Here is a 13,942-nt window from a genome sequence, read left to right as displayed (position 1 = left end):
CGCCTTTGTCCCCCCCGGCCGCCCCCGGCAGGGCGCCGGGCAGCGCGGCCTCAGGCAGCTGCTCTGCTCTCCTCCTTCCTCACCGCCTCTTGAGTCCTGCTGTGCCAGTGCCGGCAGGTTCCGTCCTCCTTCCGTGCGCTGATGGGCAGTGAGCTGGCGCTGAACTAACTCTCTTCGGGAGTCAGTGGTTGTGTCACCAGCTCCTGCGGCTGCCAGAGCAGCGTGCTCCTCTGCTCTGCCCGGGGTGGGCGGGTAAGGAGCCGGCCCCTTGTGTTTGCCCATAAAACTTAGATCCAGGATCGCCAGGATGAAATAAGTGACGTAGTGGTAAGTCTGAGTTGTCTTTATAGCGCCGCTGACCCGAACTAGCGAGCAGCCGGTCGGGTATTTTCAACGAAGCTACAGAAAGTGGGAGCCTCCCTCCAGGAATCCTCCTTACTTTAGGGCCTCTTTGTGTTTAAAGTTCAATGCTCTGTGCTAATGTGTAGGTACTGGCATAAGGCTGAGTCTAGTTCTAGAACATTTTTCTCATCTGGCATTTTTCTCATCTGACCTAGCTGTAGGTCTATGCCAACTGGCTAATTCCAGTTACTACAGAGGAAGTTTAGAAGAAATTCTGTAATAGAGTAACTTCACTACTTTTGAAAAATCCCTGAAACATCATTTTGTCAGTTGACTGCTTATGCCTTGAAATTGAATAACTTAGATACATGTGTTTCCTCTAGGAATTAGCATTTCCAGATTGCTGACTTCTAACTTCAGCTAATAAAACATAATTTCACATTTGAGTCAAAACAGAATTGTATAAAAACAATACTTATAATGCATATTAAGAACATTGGTTTAATTATTTATTCTCATAATTAATGGTCCTTTTTATTTAGTATAATCATCCTTTTGAAGATGACTATGTTGTTTCCATGGAAACTCTCACTTACAATACACCTGCTGGTAAGAACTTCTTAAAGCTTCAATATGCTGTCTATTTAGACTTAGTAAAGTATGCAGCTGTTAGCAGTTATTTAACATGTAATTGCAACAAGTAATGAGTTTTATCCACTTAGGTATGGCATTTCCTATATGAACTTTGATACAATGCATTTAATACCTGGAGAATTTATTTATATGCACCATTTTAGGCCATTGCATGCTCTGTTTTAGGCAACAGAAAAGAGGTATTAGCAAAGTTCAGGATAACAGTGGTTAATTTTTTGATGTCTTGTAAGAAGAATCAAAATGAATCTTGTAAGAAGAATCAAAAGACTGAGGAGAAGGAAAAGGAATGGAGGTTTTATCAGGAACCTGACATGCAGAAATGAATTGTATAGTTTCATCTCAGCTTAGTAGTCTGAAGGCTGGTCTGATAAGTTTCGGTTATGTGAAATGCTAGGGTGGACTGGGTAGATAGTCTAACATTTCGCTGAAAGTTCATGTAGTTAGGGTAAATCTATACCACATCTATACCATGTCATATTTTCCAGTGTTCCTTTAGAACTGTCAATCCATTATGAAGGTAATGAGGCTTATGGAATGCTGATTGTAGAAAAAAACCTGTTCTAAAATACATGGCTCAGGAGTTTAGTGGGACTTGTGACTTAGTATATTGGCAGCTTTACTGAGAAATGAAATGTTGTGCCAGCTTTTTATTTTATTTTATTTGCCTTTTAAGTTAACTTTAAATTGCATATTCTCTTGGTTTGTTTTCCTTTACGTTTTTGTTTCAGCAATCGTATTGGAGTCGGTTCAGTTATGATAATATTTACTTACTATATAAATTCTTTCTAGATGTTTATGTTTGAGTGATATTCGGTATAGTTATTTGTTCTTATAAAACTGTTTATATTGACCTCTCTTGTTGTTTCTAGGACCAAAGCAATGGGGGGAAGTGTCAAAAAAGGAGCTTAAAAATTGGAAGGCAGACATACTTGAGGTATCTAACAATATAGTCCTGTGTAGTCAAAATGTAGCAACGTTTCTCTTTAAAAAAAATTCTAATATGTGTATGGAATACGTTATAATCTTGCTGTATTATCTTTGCAAGAGGTAATAATGGATTAAGTCAACATCTGCTTTAAAATAGGGTTTTAGGATAGATTGGTTAAGACTGTCAGATGTGACAGACTATAGATGACCATTTACCAGTGGTTACCACCACTTGTAAACCTGAAGAAAAAAATACTGTTGTTTTAGGTGCTGTCTAGTGGGCACATATACTTTTGGATCTCATCAGAATATTGTCATTTAAGTTCACATGCATTGGATCAGTTTATCTTGTTTCAGATAATCAGCTTTTCAATTGTGAAGGGCTTACTGGTTTCATCTAGAGATGTTTTTTGGTCTAAAATAATGCTAGAGTAATTGAAGGATCTTTGCAGTCTCAGCACTTGCTGTCAGTTTTAGGCTAAAGCCATTGCTGTTGTGGAGATATGATCAGTATTTTTTTTTTTATTCTGAGTATTTACATTAAACAAGCAGTCACTTCTCTTTGTTTCCTAAACTCCCCCATAGAACTCAATAGTGAATTTTGTCAAAAACCTCAGCTTTTCTCACGTAATAGTCAGAAGTCACCTTGCTATTACATGACTAATATCTGTCTAAAAAGCTGTGTTGTGTAGTGTGCCTAGATAGTTAAAGGAGAAGCTACTTTGACCCCTGCAGAGTTAGGGGATGAGAGAAATTCAGTCTTGGGGAACAAGAGTGGATGTAATTGAGACAGAAAAGAAGTTGTATTTCCTTTCCTACTCCTGGTAATAGCTTGTTTATTATCTATTAAGTATTGCTGCACAACTTTACAGACTAAATCCGTTAAGGACTGTAGGAGGAATTATTTGTCTTAGTCTCTTACATGGACCAGGGTAGATACAACTTATGTTCCTGCAATGATTATAACAGCAACAGCATGGTGGGACGTGAATGATCAAGTGAGTTTTACCATGTATTTGTGGCTTTTCTGGTCAGGCCATAGGAAACCTGAAGGAAAATGAATGGTTATTTAGGAAGTGTTTAGTTGTGAGATATTTTAACCAATGCCTTTAGTTACTTTGGTATAACTTTACTATTCTAATATTCCTCTGACTTTTGTTTCCTATTTCTAATTGCAGCATAATAGAGCAAGTCCAGGAAATGCAGGTAAAGTGCCTATAAATCTTATGCAAAGACCCCTGACTTAATAGAAGATATCTTGGTTTTAAGCCAAACTCTAGGATACTCACTGTTAGTTTGGGGATTTTTTGGGGAGGAACGACCCAAGAACACAGGAATTCTTACAAGGTTTTCAAAATGTAGTTTAAGATTACTAAATAGATTATAATTGATGTAGTTATCATCACAACAGGATTAAAGTAATCTACACTTATCATTTAAACAGAAAACTTTTTTTTATTTGTTGGTTGTTCATTATTTTAAAAATTCTATCGCTGACTTACATGGGTGTACAAGTAAATAAATTTGGAAGTTGCTAGCTTTTTGAAAAGAATAGATAAGTAACCATATTAAAAAACTCTTACTAAAATAATCTTCAGAGCTTTCAAAAATATGGTAGATTATTGGGTATACTGAATGAATGACAGTGCCTGCAGGAAAAAGTAGGTTTTTGTTATTTCAATGGTGATCCAGTATTATGGAAGTAAAATCAATACTGCATACTGAAGTGTCGTTCTTATACTACTTAGGGAGTTGTATGACATTTGAAGATGTTTTTATTGTTCTAAAATGGAGATACATGTTCCAATAAATTACATATTTTTACTGGGATAAATGATCAGAGAATGGTGTGTAGTACAGTGAGAAGGTATGTTGGGCTGTATTTTCTTAAGGTTCTGAAGCAGTTATTTTAGTGTTACTTATTTTGACATTTCTGTGGTAAAGTTTTGTGCTGAACAGGTGAGGACAAAACACAACCCAGGGTCTCTCTTTCTCTGCAATGCTACCAAAAATTTTGTTTGTGTATAGGCTTTGAATCAGCCTAGGAAATTAAAATGTTGAGCCAGGAAATAAGGATCTGATAAAAAAAGATTCAGATGGTCCAGATCTTTGCTTCTAATTTTTAGAAAACAGATGCTGATAGCTTTGAGTAATACAAAAATGACTGGCTATAATCTGTAGTGAAGCTCAGAAAGATAAGAGTATCTAACAGTCAGGTTTTTTTAGAGACACAGCGTTCGAAGTCTTTCAGAAGTAATTTTTGGTAATACATGTTTTTTGACCTAAGGTCTGAATGCCTCAGAAGCTCTCATTGAAGGAATTTACTTGTAGTTTCTGTAATGCTACAAAGTCTTAATCTAGTTAGTTTTAAATTTAGTGTACTGTATTAAAGTGGGTAGAACAGGAGAAATATTCATAGAATCATGGAATGGTTTTAGTTGGACAGGACCTGTAAAGATCATCTAGTTGAAGCCCCACCCTGCATGGGCAGAGACACCTCCCACTAGACCAGGTTGGTCAGAGCCCCATCCAACCTGGCCTTGAACACTTCCAGGGATGGGGCTTCCACAACTTCCCTGGTCAGCCTGTGCCAGTGTCTCACCACACTCACACTGAAGAATTTCCTCCTAAACCTAATTTTAATCTATCCTCTTCCATTTTAAAACCATTACCCCTCCTCCTACCCCTACATGCTCCTCTAAGAGCATTTTTTCTGTCATGAATTAGGCACTTAAAATTCATTCTTTCCTATAGAATTTTTCTTAAACAAAACCTCTGGTATTTCACAGGTCTTTCTCGGTAGGGGATTTCAGTAGAACATTACCATGTTATTCTGATTTTCTGTGTTCTCAGTCCAGAAATGTTTAGCAAATGCTTTATTCAGCTTCTAAAAAAATGCATTGCTACTATATTCCAAAGAAGCATTACAGTAGTTTGTTGCAAAATAGTGAACAAAAATTTCCTGAGAAAGTTAAAAGCCGAAGCCAGAGCCTTCTGGCTATAGTATATGCTTCATTAACTGTTATGAGAGTGGTTTTATAGCCAGTTTACTACTGGTTGGAGAACTGTGCTTAGAATAGTTAACGATGGTCTGTGACTGAACTGAGGATAAACATGAGGGATTTTTTTCCAGGACTTGTCATGAAAAAATTACTAGTTCATACTTTTTTTAGGTAACTAGCAGAAGAGGGGATACCCTTAATTAACTCACAGATGATACCAAGTAGGAATGACCACTGTGAAAGATGGTCTGACAAACTGGGGCTAAAACTTAAACTCTTGTGCACTTCCATGTAGAGAAGTTCAAAGTAATAAACTTAAGTAGGAATAATCAAATGCAGAAAGAGGCAATCTTGAAGACTGGCTGAGCCAACCAGGAGTATCACTCTGTTATGAAAATAGCACATGCTATGCTGGAAGGTACGCACAGGTGCCTACTATTTAAAGCACACAAAACAGGTTTTGTTCACTGTTCAACACTGATAAAACCTGTGGTGAAATACTTTGTTTTGTGTTTTGTGGTAGCTTGACTAGCTGGAGTGAGTCAGAAAAATAACAAAAGAGCCACAGGTGATAGGACTTTAGTGGAGCGTGGCAGGGGGAAAGGTGTAGGGGGGAAAGGTGTAGGGAAGATAGAGGGGCAAATTTTATTTTCTGTAGTGCTTCATGGGTTTAGAACAAAATATGTAATAAGTTAGATGTATGTCTGATCAGAATTAGTCTACTGTGAGTAGAATGTTGTTCTGTCACTTGTGTGTTTTGTTTCAGTCCTATGTATGTTCTCCTTTTGGTTGAATGTTTGTGTTAAATATTTTTCAAAATAAGTACATACAAATGAAGAATTAATGGGTTCAGATACAACATTGATTTTTGACCCATCAGATTGAAATAGAATTTTTTTTTCCTCCCATGTATGCTAAGAAATGTCAAAGCAACAGACCAGTGATCCTGAAGATGGACCTTCAACAGCACCTAAGGTATGTGCACCACATTTCATCTACTTTTATAAAGCCTCTGGGAAAATGTATTTATGTAGTCAAAAACTAATAAATTAATCATGTGCAGGTGGTCCTGTACCATCACTATAATGTTAAATTTAAGGACCTACTAATTGCAGAACTGTATCACTTTATTCTACTTAAATTAGTACTTCCAAAAAAATGTAGGACTTTAAGTATTTTGCTGCAGTTCTTTAAATTTAGATACCTTATTAAACAATTGCTTTATATTTCCCCTCACGTAGTTGCCTGCAAGTAGTTGTATTATTTTATGAAAGATGTGTCTTACCAGTTGCATGTTAATGTAAAATTAAAATCTTCATGTTATGATTAATGTTGATCATCTAGTATACTCCCGATTGTTTATTCCCCTGGTACATTCTGTACTTTGAGATAGTGATGTATTCAAGTTCTGGCCTTATGTATGTGGTGGTCCAGTACATTTTGTGATGGTGGATTCATGCAATATTTTTTTATATTTTTGTTTTTATTATGTGCCTATTTGTGTTTATGTGGTAGGGTTTATGTATGTTTCATATAATTACATATTCTCCCTCCCAGTGTGATATTTGGGGTGTCAAGTAACAGCAATTATATCAGCCATGGATTTCAGCAGAATTCTACTATTCTTTAAAGTTGATTTAAAGGGAGAGAGAAGAGTTTGATAAAGGCTTTAAACCATCAAGTGTCTTTTTAGTTAGGCACTACATGTGTCTAACTGTTAAAATTATTATTTGTTAAATCTGTCAAAAATAGATTTACGAATCTAGATCTATAAAAGTCTATCTAGAATGTCTTTTGACTTCCTGTCCTTTTAAGGAGAAAATATTCAGCATTTGAAGAGTGACATACGCCACTTATCACTCCTATTTATTTATTGTATGTAGGTGGTAGCTAGAGTAGTCTCATTTTACTGATGCCATTTTAACCCATAATACACTTATTTAATATTTGAACTGTACAGAGACATTTAGACCTTTTAAAAAAGAAATTCGGATTCATATTATGTCAGAATTAGATTGTAAACACTTAGAAGAGGCTCCTTATCCATATATGTGAGTTTTTAATGCATCTCTCAAGACTTATACGAATAGAGCAAAAATGCTATTTTGAAATATTATATATATGATTGTTTGAAGTAGGCAATTAAGAATTGTTTGAAATGGTCAGTTAAGAATCTTTCCTTACACATTGGAATGCAAAATCACCAGTATACACTGATACGGCTTTGGTGATTAGAATTAATATGTCAACTGGTTTTGCTCTTGCGGTAAAACACCTTCTCTTTGCATTATCTATCTGAATATAGAAGGGCTGAGTAATGAGATGTGAATCATGACAAATTTGTGTGCAGGTGTATTAATAAAGGTGGTATTGTTTGGATATAGTTTGTGGAATATAAATTGTTTTGTTTTACCACTACTGACCTCTCAAAAAAAATAAAATAAAAAAAAAGCAAGTAGTGAGAGCAGAAAAATCTACAAGCTATTCATATACCTTGTGCTGCCATGTCTTAAAATTCCTTTATTGTGCTTTTAAGGAATCTCCTGAAGCCTCTTGTATGGATACATCTGATATAGGTGGGTTTTTTAATTTAATTTTTAGCTACCTTCTTTTTAACTTTCTGAATATGATTACAATTTTTTTTTATGATTTTATAGTATAGTAATGATAATTTGAATAAATGTTTTATATCCTTTCAGAAAATAGAGAATAGGAATAATGACACTGAGGTACTGGTAGTACTGCAAAATCAATACCCACATTCTTCTTTACTGTCTCAGTCCTGAATCCGCAACAAGTTAGGAAGTCAGTGTGGAATATATTCAAATGCCTTTTCTAAAAAAAGAAAGGAACAGTGAAATCAAAACTTGGTCATAAGTGGTAATCAAAGTTTTATTAATAATTGCAATGTATACATTAATTTATAGTGGTCTGGTAAATACGAATATTACCTTCAGCTGCAACAGTAAGTGTTCAGTAGTGTTTGTAACAGTTTCAGCATCAGTCATGTGTCCTGTCTGCTGTGTTTTGAGTGGTTTTGACCATGTATTCCCAAATAATTTTTTTATTGCATTAATTAGTGGTAACAATCTTTGATTGCTTTTTAAATATTTAAAACTTATGTTAGTCAATGTGAAACTGATTATTATTTTTATTGTAGAAAACAGTTTTCTAAAATGAAATTAGTTTAGTCCATTAGTTATATAGTGTGTATTTAAAAACATTTCCGTTTTGGTTTGGAGTTCAACTAAATTTTATGTAATATTTATCTTCAAATGGTAGATGCAGAAAGTGATGCTGATATAGCTTCAGTAAGAAGTCAATTTGAAGACATTCACTTCAAGGTAAAAATTTCTGGTGTCTAAATATAATGGAATAATTTTGTATTTTATAGAAATGATTGAACTATTTTAATAGCTTACACATGCCTGATGAGTTGATCCACTATCAGGGGAAGAGTCTGTTGTCTGTGACTTAATGCACATAGAGGTTCAATAAATAATGTCATGAAGACCTACATGAAGTAATAGTGTCTTGGTATTATTAGTACACAAGAGAAAGCTTCAGGATCTTCTGAGGCATCTTTCCCTGCATCAATAAACTAGCTAGTTATCTCTTTTTATATTACTTTACATATAGTACCTTCATGGGGTGGGTTTTTTTGACATCAAATACATACATCAAAAATATGTTTATGCTGGTTGGATATCCTTGTTTGAATAATATTGGTCTGAAGCAAATCTAAATAATGTTTGGGTTTGTCACTGTGTCAGGTCTGTGTTTTCATTAATTATTCTTTTTCCCCCCCTCTAAGAACCAGTATGTAGATGATAGGAAAATTCAAGAGAAGGCAAAAATTCAAGTGGATGTGATAGTACAAGATCATGCTAGAAATATTCCCAAGTGGATTACGGTAACATATTTTTCCTTTTCTAAGTTATTAGCTAATTAGAATAAAATAAGAACTCTCTCAGCACAACAAATTTTCATAGAGTTTCTCTGCTAGTCCATCATTGTTCCTCTCTTGCTTATTGTCTACTTAAATATCACAGTATCAGGTCTGACAGCAACAATTTGTAAGAAACAGAGCAGATGATACAAAATGCTTAATTTTTTAAAAAAACTTTTATACTTTGTTCTTTGAACCATGGTGTATGAATTGATCTTCCCTTCAGTAAGCTTTCTGAAAGGGCCAAATCTGAAGTTTGTAGGGAGAGTGGGATTGGTGGAAAAGGGTTATGTTATATGATACTGCTTCTGTTTCCTACTGGAGTCACCAGAGATAAACAAATTATCCAGGTGTGTGTGTGTGTATATTTCTGTGTATAAGTTATCATATTTTGGAAAGAGATTAAAATGTGATACATAATGTAGAAGTTACAAAGATGATGATAGCTTTCCAAAGTTAAACTGGTAATTCTCAACAATTTTTACTGACTGATTTACGTTAGATTTTTTTCTCTTTGTCTGAAATTTACTAGGGTCCTTAGAAACATGACACTGCACAGGACCTAGTATACTGGGGAGAGAACAGGAAGAGTCACAGTTAGGATTTTGAAGTTACCTTAAATGTGTTAAAAAAAATAAAAATCAGGATATTAGATAATGCTTTTTTTTTTTTTTTTTCTTTCTACCTTTTTTCTTCAGATAGCACCTCAAGGTTCATCAGAGGGTCCTCAAGTAGCTTCACCAGTGCAAGAATTGATTGGTACAACTAAATCTTTTGGGTGTTGGTCAAATATCTTAGTTACAAAACATGGGTTTATTAAAATTATTTAGAAATATGCATTTAGTTTATTGAGAACACAGAGGCAGTATTTATCCAACAGAAAAATTAAACAGGCTGGATTCTTGAAGAGAAGTTAGATGTGATTTTGCTTATTGTAAAATCTGTTTCAAAAGTAGAAAATAAATAACTTATATACATAAAAAAGCTTTTTTAAATAGTCCATGAAATAAATGCACAGTTACAAAATTCAGCAGCATTATGCTCAGTTAAAATAAAAGCATAATTTTTTTGTTCTGCTTATTTTCAATTCAAAGACTGTAACAGATGGCTTTGCATCTGCAGGTAACTGGTACTCAAAGTGGTACTTTGCTAGTAAACTTTCCTTTGAAGCTCTCCAGACTTGATACAAGCCTAACAACTACAAAAAGCCTTCTCTTCATCATGTTTTATGACAAGAAAAGCTGAACTGATACTAGCCAAGTATAAAGCTTTCAGAGTAAAAAAAATGCTGTTGGATAAGGCTGTTCCTCTTGATCAGAAATCACAAAGGGCAAAGCAGTCTACCTCTACGATGAAAATATTTTATTTCTATATATTAAGCTGTTTTAAAATAGGTTTCTTCCCAGTGCATTTCATTTATGTCTTCTAAAACCTATCAATTCAATATGGCTAGGAAAAACCTTTAGGTTTTTTTTCCTTATGGCTTGTATGTTGACAATTTACTTAGCCTGGCAAAAAAAGCTTAATTAAATATGCTATTACAGTAAGACTATTTGTACAAAATGCAATTGTTTCTAAGCTATGTAGTACATTACTGGAAGTGCCCTGATAGGTTTGGTTTGGTTTTTTTTTCTTCTGGTTTTGTTTTGTGATTATTTACTTTTTTTTTTTTTTTTTGCATAGGCAACCAAGCCGCTGTTTGCAGAAGGGCAGAGTTGTCAAATGAATGTTTTTCATCCAGATCTCTTCAGTTACAATCTTCTGTTCCCATTTCACCATGTACAATTACTATAACTAGGCATCAAACTTCTCCAGAACTGAATAAAAGTTGCTATGATAGTATCTTCCAAGAATACCAGTCTGCAGATGAGGAATGCTCCTGGAGCAATGTAACTCTTGCAGACCTGTATCCAGCGATGGTGAAGACATTTATAAGGCTCATGAAAAAGCAGTCTCAGAGAAAAGTGTTTAAATACCTGTTTGGAAACTTAAGGCACAGAAGAATGTCTTGTAGAAGACCAAGACTCAATGTCACTGTAGACAAAATAAGAGGGTTCAGACCTCTTAAATTGAAGCGAGCACTACCCAGCATATGCAGCAGTAGAAGTAAGGACATCCAGAATCAAGCTTTTGGAAATGACCTCACAGAATTTTCTGCGGACAATTCTTCCATTAATAATTTATCTGCTCTGGTACCTTATTCTCATGTTGATACAAACGAAATAAAAATGGACTACTCTGACTCAAGTTTAGAACATCATTTGGTATCTGGAAATGGCCAGAGAGTCTCCAAACAGACTGTTTTTCCTAATGTTATGGCTAGAATGGGCGAGACATTTCTTGTTGAAGATGAATTACAGAGTACTGTCTCACTGAGGAGTTCAAAATGCAAAGAAAGTGAAAAATTAGCTTGCAAATGTTCCTCAGAATACCCTTTTAAAACATCTACTGCCTGTTCAGAATCAACTGCACTTCATCTGGTAAAAGAGAGTAAAGCTCAAAAAATCGACTTTCCTAGTGGTGATATCTCCAAGTTATGTTCATCTACTTGCAGTTTCTCTGGCAATAGTAGCACTTTTGCCTGTGTCACAAGCTGTTCTCTTGCAAAAGCATCAAAGACTTTAATCCCAATTACTGGCAAAACAATTTCTGAAAGACAAATTTCTTTCCAGGGCAAACAGTCATTTTCCCCATTGTCTGTTAAGCATAGTCCTTCAAAGATGCTCCAGAAATCTCAAGATGCATTTGAAAAACTCTACTATGGACTGTGTTCCAAAGAATTCCAAAAGCCTTTGGCAGTGACAAGACCTGTTCCAAATTCACAGAACTTTGAAGTGAAAGGAAGATTAGTGAAGGGTAATTTAAGTGACTCTGTGAAGTCTGACATGCAGTATGCTAGAGAATTTGACAGAATCTGTGAGCAGTTGTGTAGTGATGCTGTTCCAAAACTTCCTGGGTTTCAGAGAGCTTCAAATTTAAGGAAATATGAAGGAATACAGATGTCTGAAACTGTAAATGCTCTTGTTAACTCGCCTGTTCGAACTTTTTCTGCATTTCCCAGAGTTAAAAGACTAGGAAACTTTCAAAATGACCTTCTTTGTTCACCAGTAAAGCGACTGAGAAATATACCAGAACGCTATTTTCCGTTAACAGAATGTCAACAGATTTCTCACAGAAAAAATGTTCATCTTCAGACAGATGGCATGCATTTTTTGAGCACATGCAATGGCAGTAACCCCAGCTTTTTTGCCAGTCACAACTGTCAGCATCAGGTACTTAAGGATCCTATAAAAAATTATTGTGCATTCTTTGTTGGTATTTGGAGAAGGGCTTAAAAAAATCAGCTGGAATCTGTTTAAACGAGTGACAGTAGACTTCTGGTGCTAGTAGGTCAGTACGGTTGTTTTATAGGTTTGGAGTTTTGGGGACCTGTATTTGCTAAAATATAAGCTGTATCAGGTTTCCTGGATTGTATGAGGAAGCTGACAATATTTAGTAACCTTGAAAATGGTTATAAAATGCTCAGTAAAAGATAGTTTCATTTTAATAGGCTGTGTCACTGGTTAAAATAATCTCCGTGACCCTGTTAATTAAGGTAGTGTCCTTCTGAAATGATGTTTTATTCATTTTAAAGATGGACAAGTTGATGCAAACAAATTAAGCTTTACTGGGTTCCACTGGAATTATTTGTTGATTTAATATTTAAATCAGGCCCTTTTTTCCAGATTCCTGGTCATTTTTTCTGACGCAAGCTGTAAAATATGTGAATTTTTTCATTGAAGTAATCTGCTGATGCTTTATTTTCAGGACTATGGATTTCATGCATCTTCAGACAAAACTTTTGTTGGTATTCCTGGTACTTCCCTGCAAGGTTAGTTTGAGAAACTGTATTGCTTTAGCAATCACAAGCATTTTTTCAAAGGTTAAATCTACAGATCTCAATAGGCCACTGTCTAGGTGACAGGTCTTCTTTCTCAGTAATAATTTATGTTTAAGTGTTCCTTTAAGTAAGGAATCTATACAGAAAAGGGTTTCCTGAATCACATGTAACAGCTATTTAAGAAGCTTTTCTTTAGGTTAACTAGGACTTTTCAGACTGAAGTGTAGTTATCTGCTCTTTTTTCTCTTCCTTTTTATTAAAGTTTTCTGTTGTTTTTCCTTTCTGTATGCAAATGTTCAGCAATGAATGCATAGTTTGTTTATTCTACACTTTTTTGTTTGGATTCTTCAGCTTTACAAAAACTTGTGATTGAGTTGTTGCATGGCTATTGTCATTTGTTTAGCTGCATTATATTACTAATCTGGATAAAAGACTTCTTCCAATTCAAGACAGTAGAATTTTAATATTTTAAAAAAAACCCTAATTTTTTAAGATTTCGTTTTAAAAATCTCATTGTGGTTGAAACATGTTTATAACATAACTTGAACTTTTTTCCTGCTAAGTAAAATCATGTTTATTTTTTATTTTATTTTTATTTACCTTGTCATCAAGATAACAACTGACTACTATGTAAAGGAAAATACTGAAGAAGGAGGCTTTAAAATACTGTCAGGTGTTATACAAGAACAGAACAGCAGAACTGCATTTGTTTGCATGTTCTAGCCTTGTTGCATTTTCGTTACTGATTAATTGTAAAGAATATTATTTGAGATGGATTTATCCAATCTGTCTTATCTTGACTTCCTCAAATTTTAACTCATACTTTATGTATTAAATTTTTTTCTGGCATCAGCAGTTTCTTCTATTGCCTTTTTCTAATAATTTTTATAAGCATTTTGAAGAAACCTAGCTTATACTTCAATATATTCAGTTTATAAAATTGTTTTTTCTGAATCTCTTGCATTAGAATATTTTCATATTGAAGTAAGTCAATAAAGAATTGCTAATGTCAGTAGGCTAATAGTTTTAAGAACACCTTGCAGTGCCCATGCTAGTCATCATTGTTCTTACCCTTTTCATACTACTGTTTTTCATTGCTGGAATCAGGGATTGCAGATGCCCACTCTGGTTGGCCTCAGGCAGTGAAGAATTACAGTTGTCCCACAAATGCACAGAAGTGTCACCAAA

At 34.7% G+C, this 13,942-nt stretch overlaps 1 protein-coding gene across 1 annotated transcript in view; it reads left to right on the top strand.

The window, feature by feature from the left end:
* Positions 1-11,853, top strand: part of LOC104385009 — a 13,336-nt gene extending 1,483 nt beyond the window's left edge. Inside the window, exons 2-9 of the mRNA XM_009993403.1 lie at positions 885-951; positions 1,866-1,915; positions 5,472-5,514; positions 8,214-8,269; positions 8,740-8,838; positions 9,573-9,633; positions 10,558-11,764; positions 11,796-11,853. Of these exons, the coding sequence (XP_009991705.1) occupies positions 885-951; positions 1,866-1,915; positions 5,472-5,514; positions 8,214-8,269; positions 8,740-8,838; positions 9,573-9,633; positions 10,558-11,764; positions 11,796-11,853 (1,641 nt within the window). The remainder of the gene's footprint in view (positions 1-884; positions 952-1,865; positions 1,916-5,471; positions 5,515-8,213; positions 8,270-8,739; positions 8,839-9,572; positions 9,634-10,557; positions 11,765-11,795) is intronic.
* Positions 11,854-13,942: the final 2,089 nt, after the last annotated feature.

This window comes from Chaetura pelagica, unplaced genomic scaffold (assembly GCF_000747805.2).
Source record: "Chaetura pelagica isolate M959 unplaced genomic scaffold, ChaPel_1.0 scaffold101, whole genome shotgun sequence".
Taxonomy (NCBI): domain Eukaryota; kingdom Metazoa; phylum Chordata; class Aves; order Apodiformes; family Apodidae; genus Chaetura; species Chaetura pelagica.
Note: the sequence above shows the minus strand (reverse complement) of the source record. Positions and strands in the feature narration are given on the sequence as shown.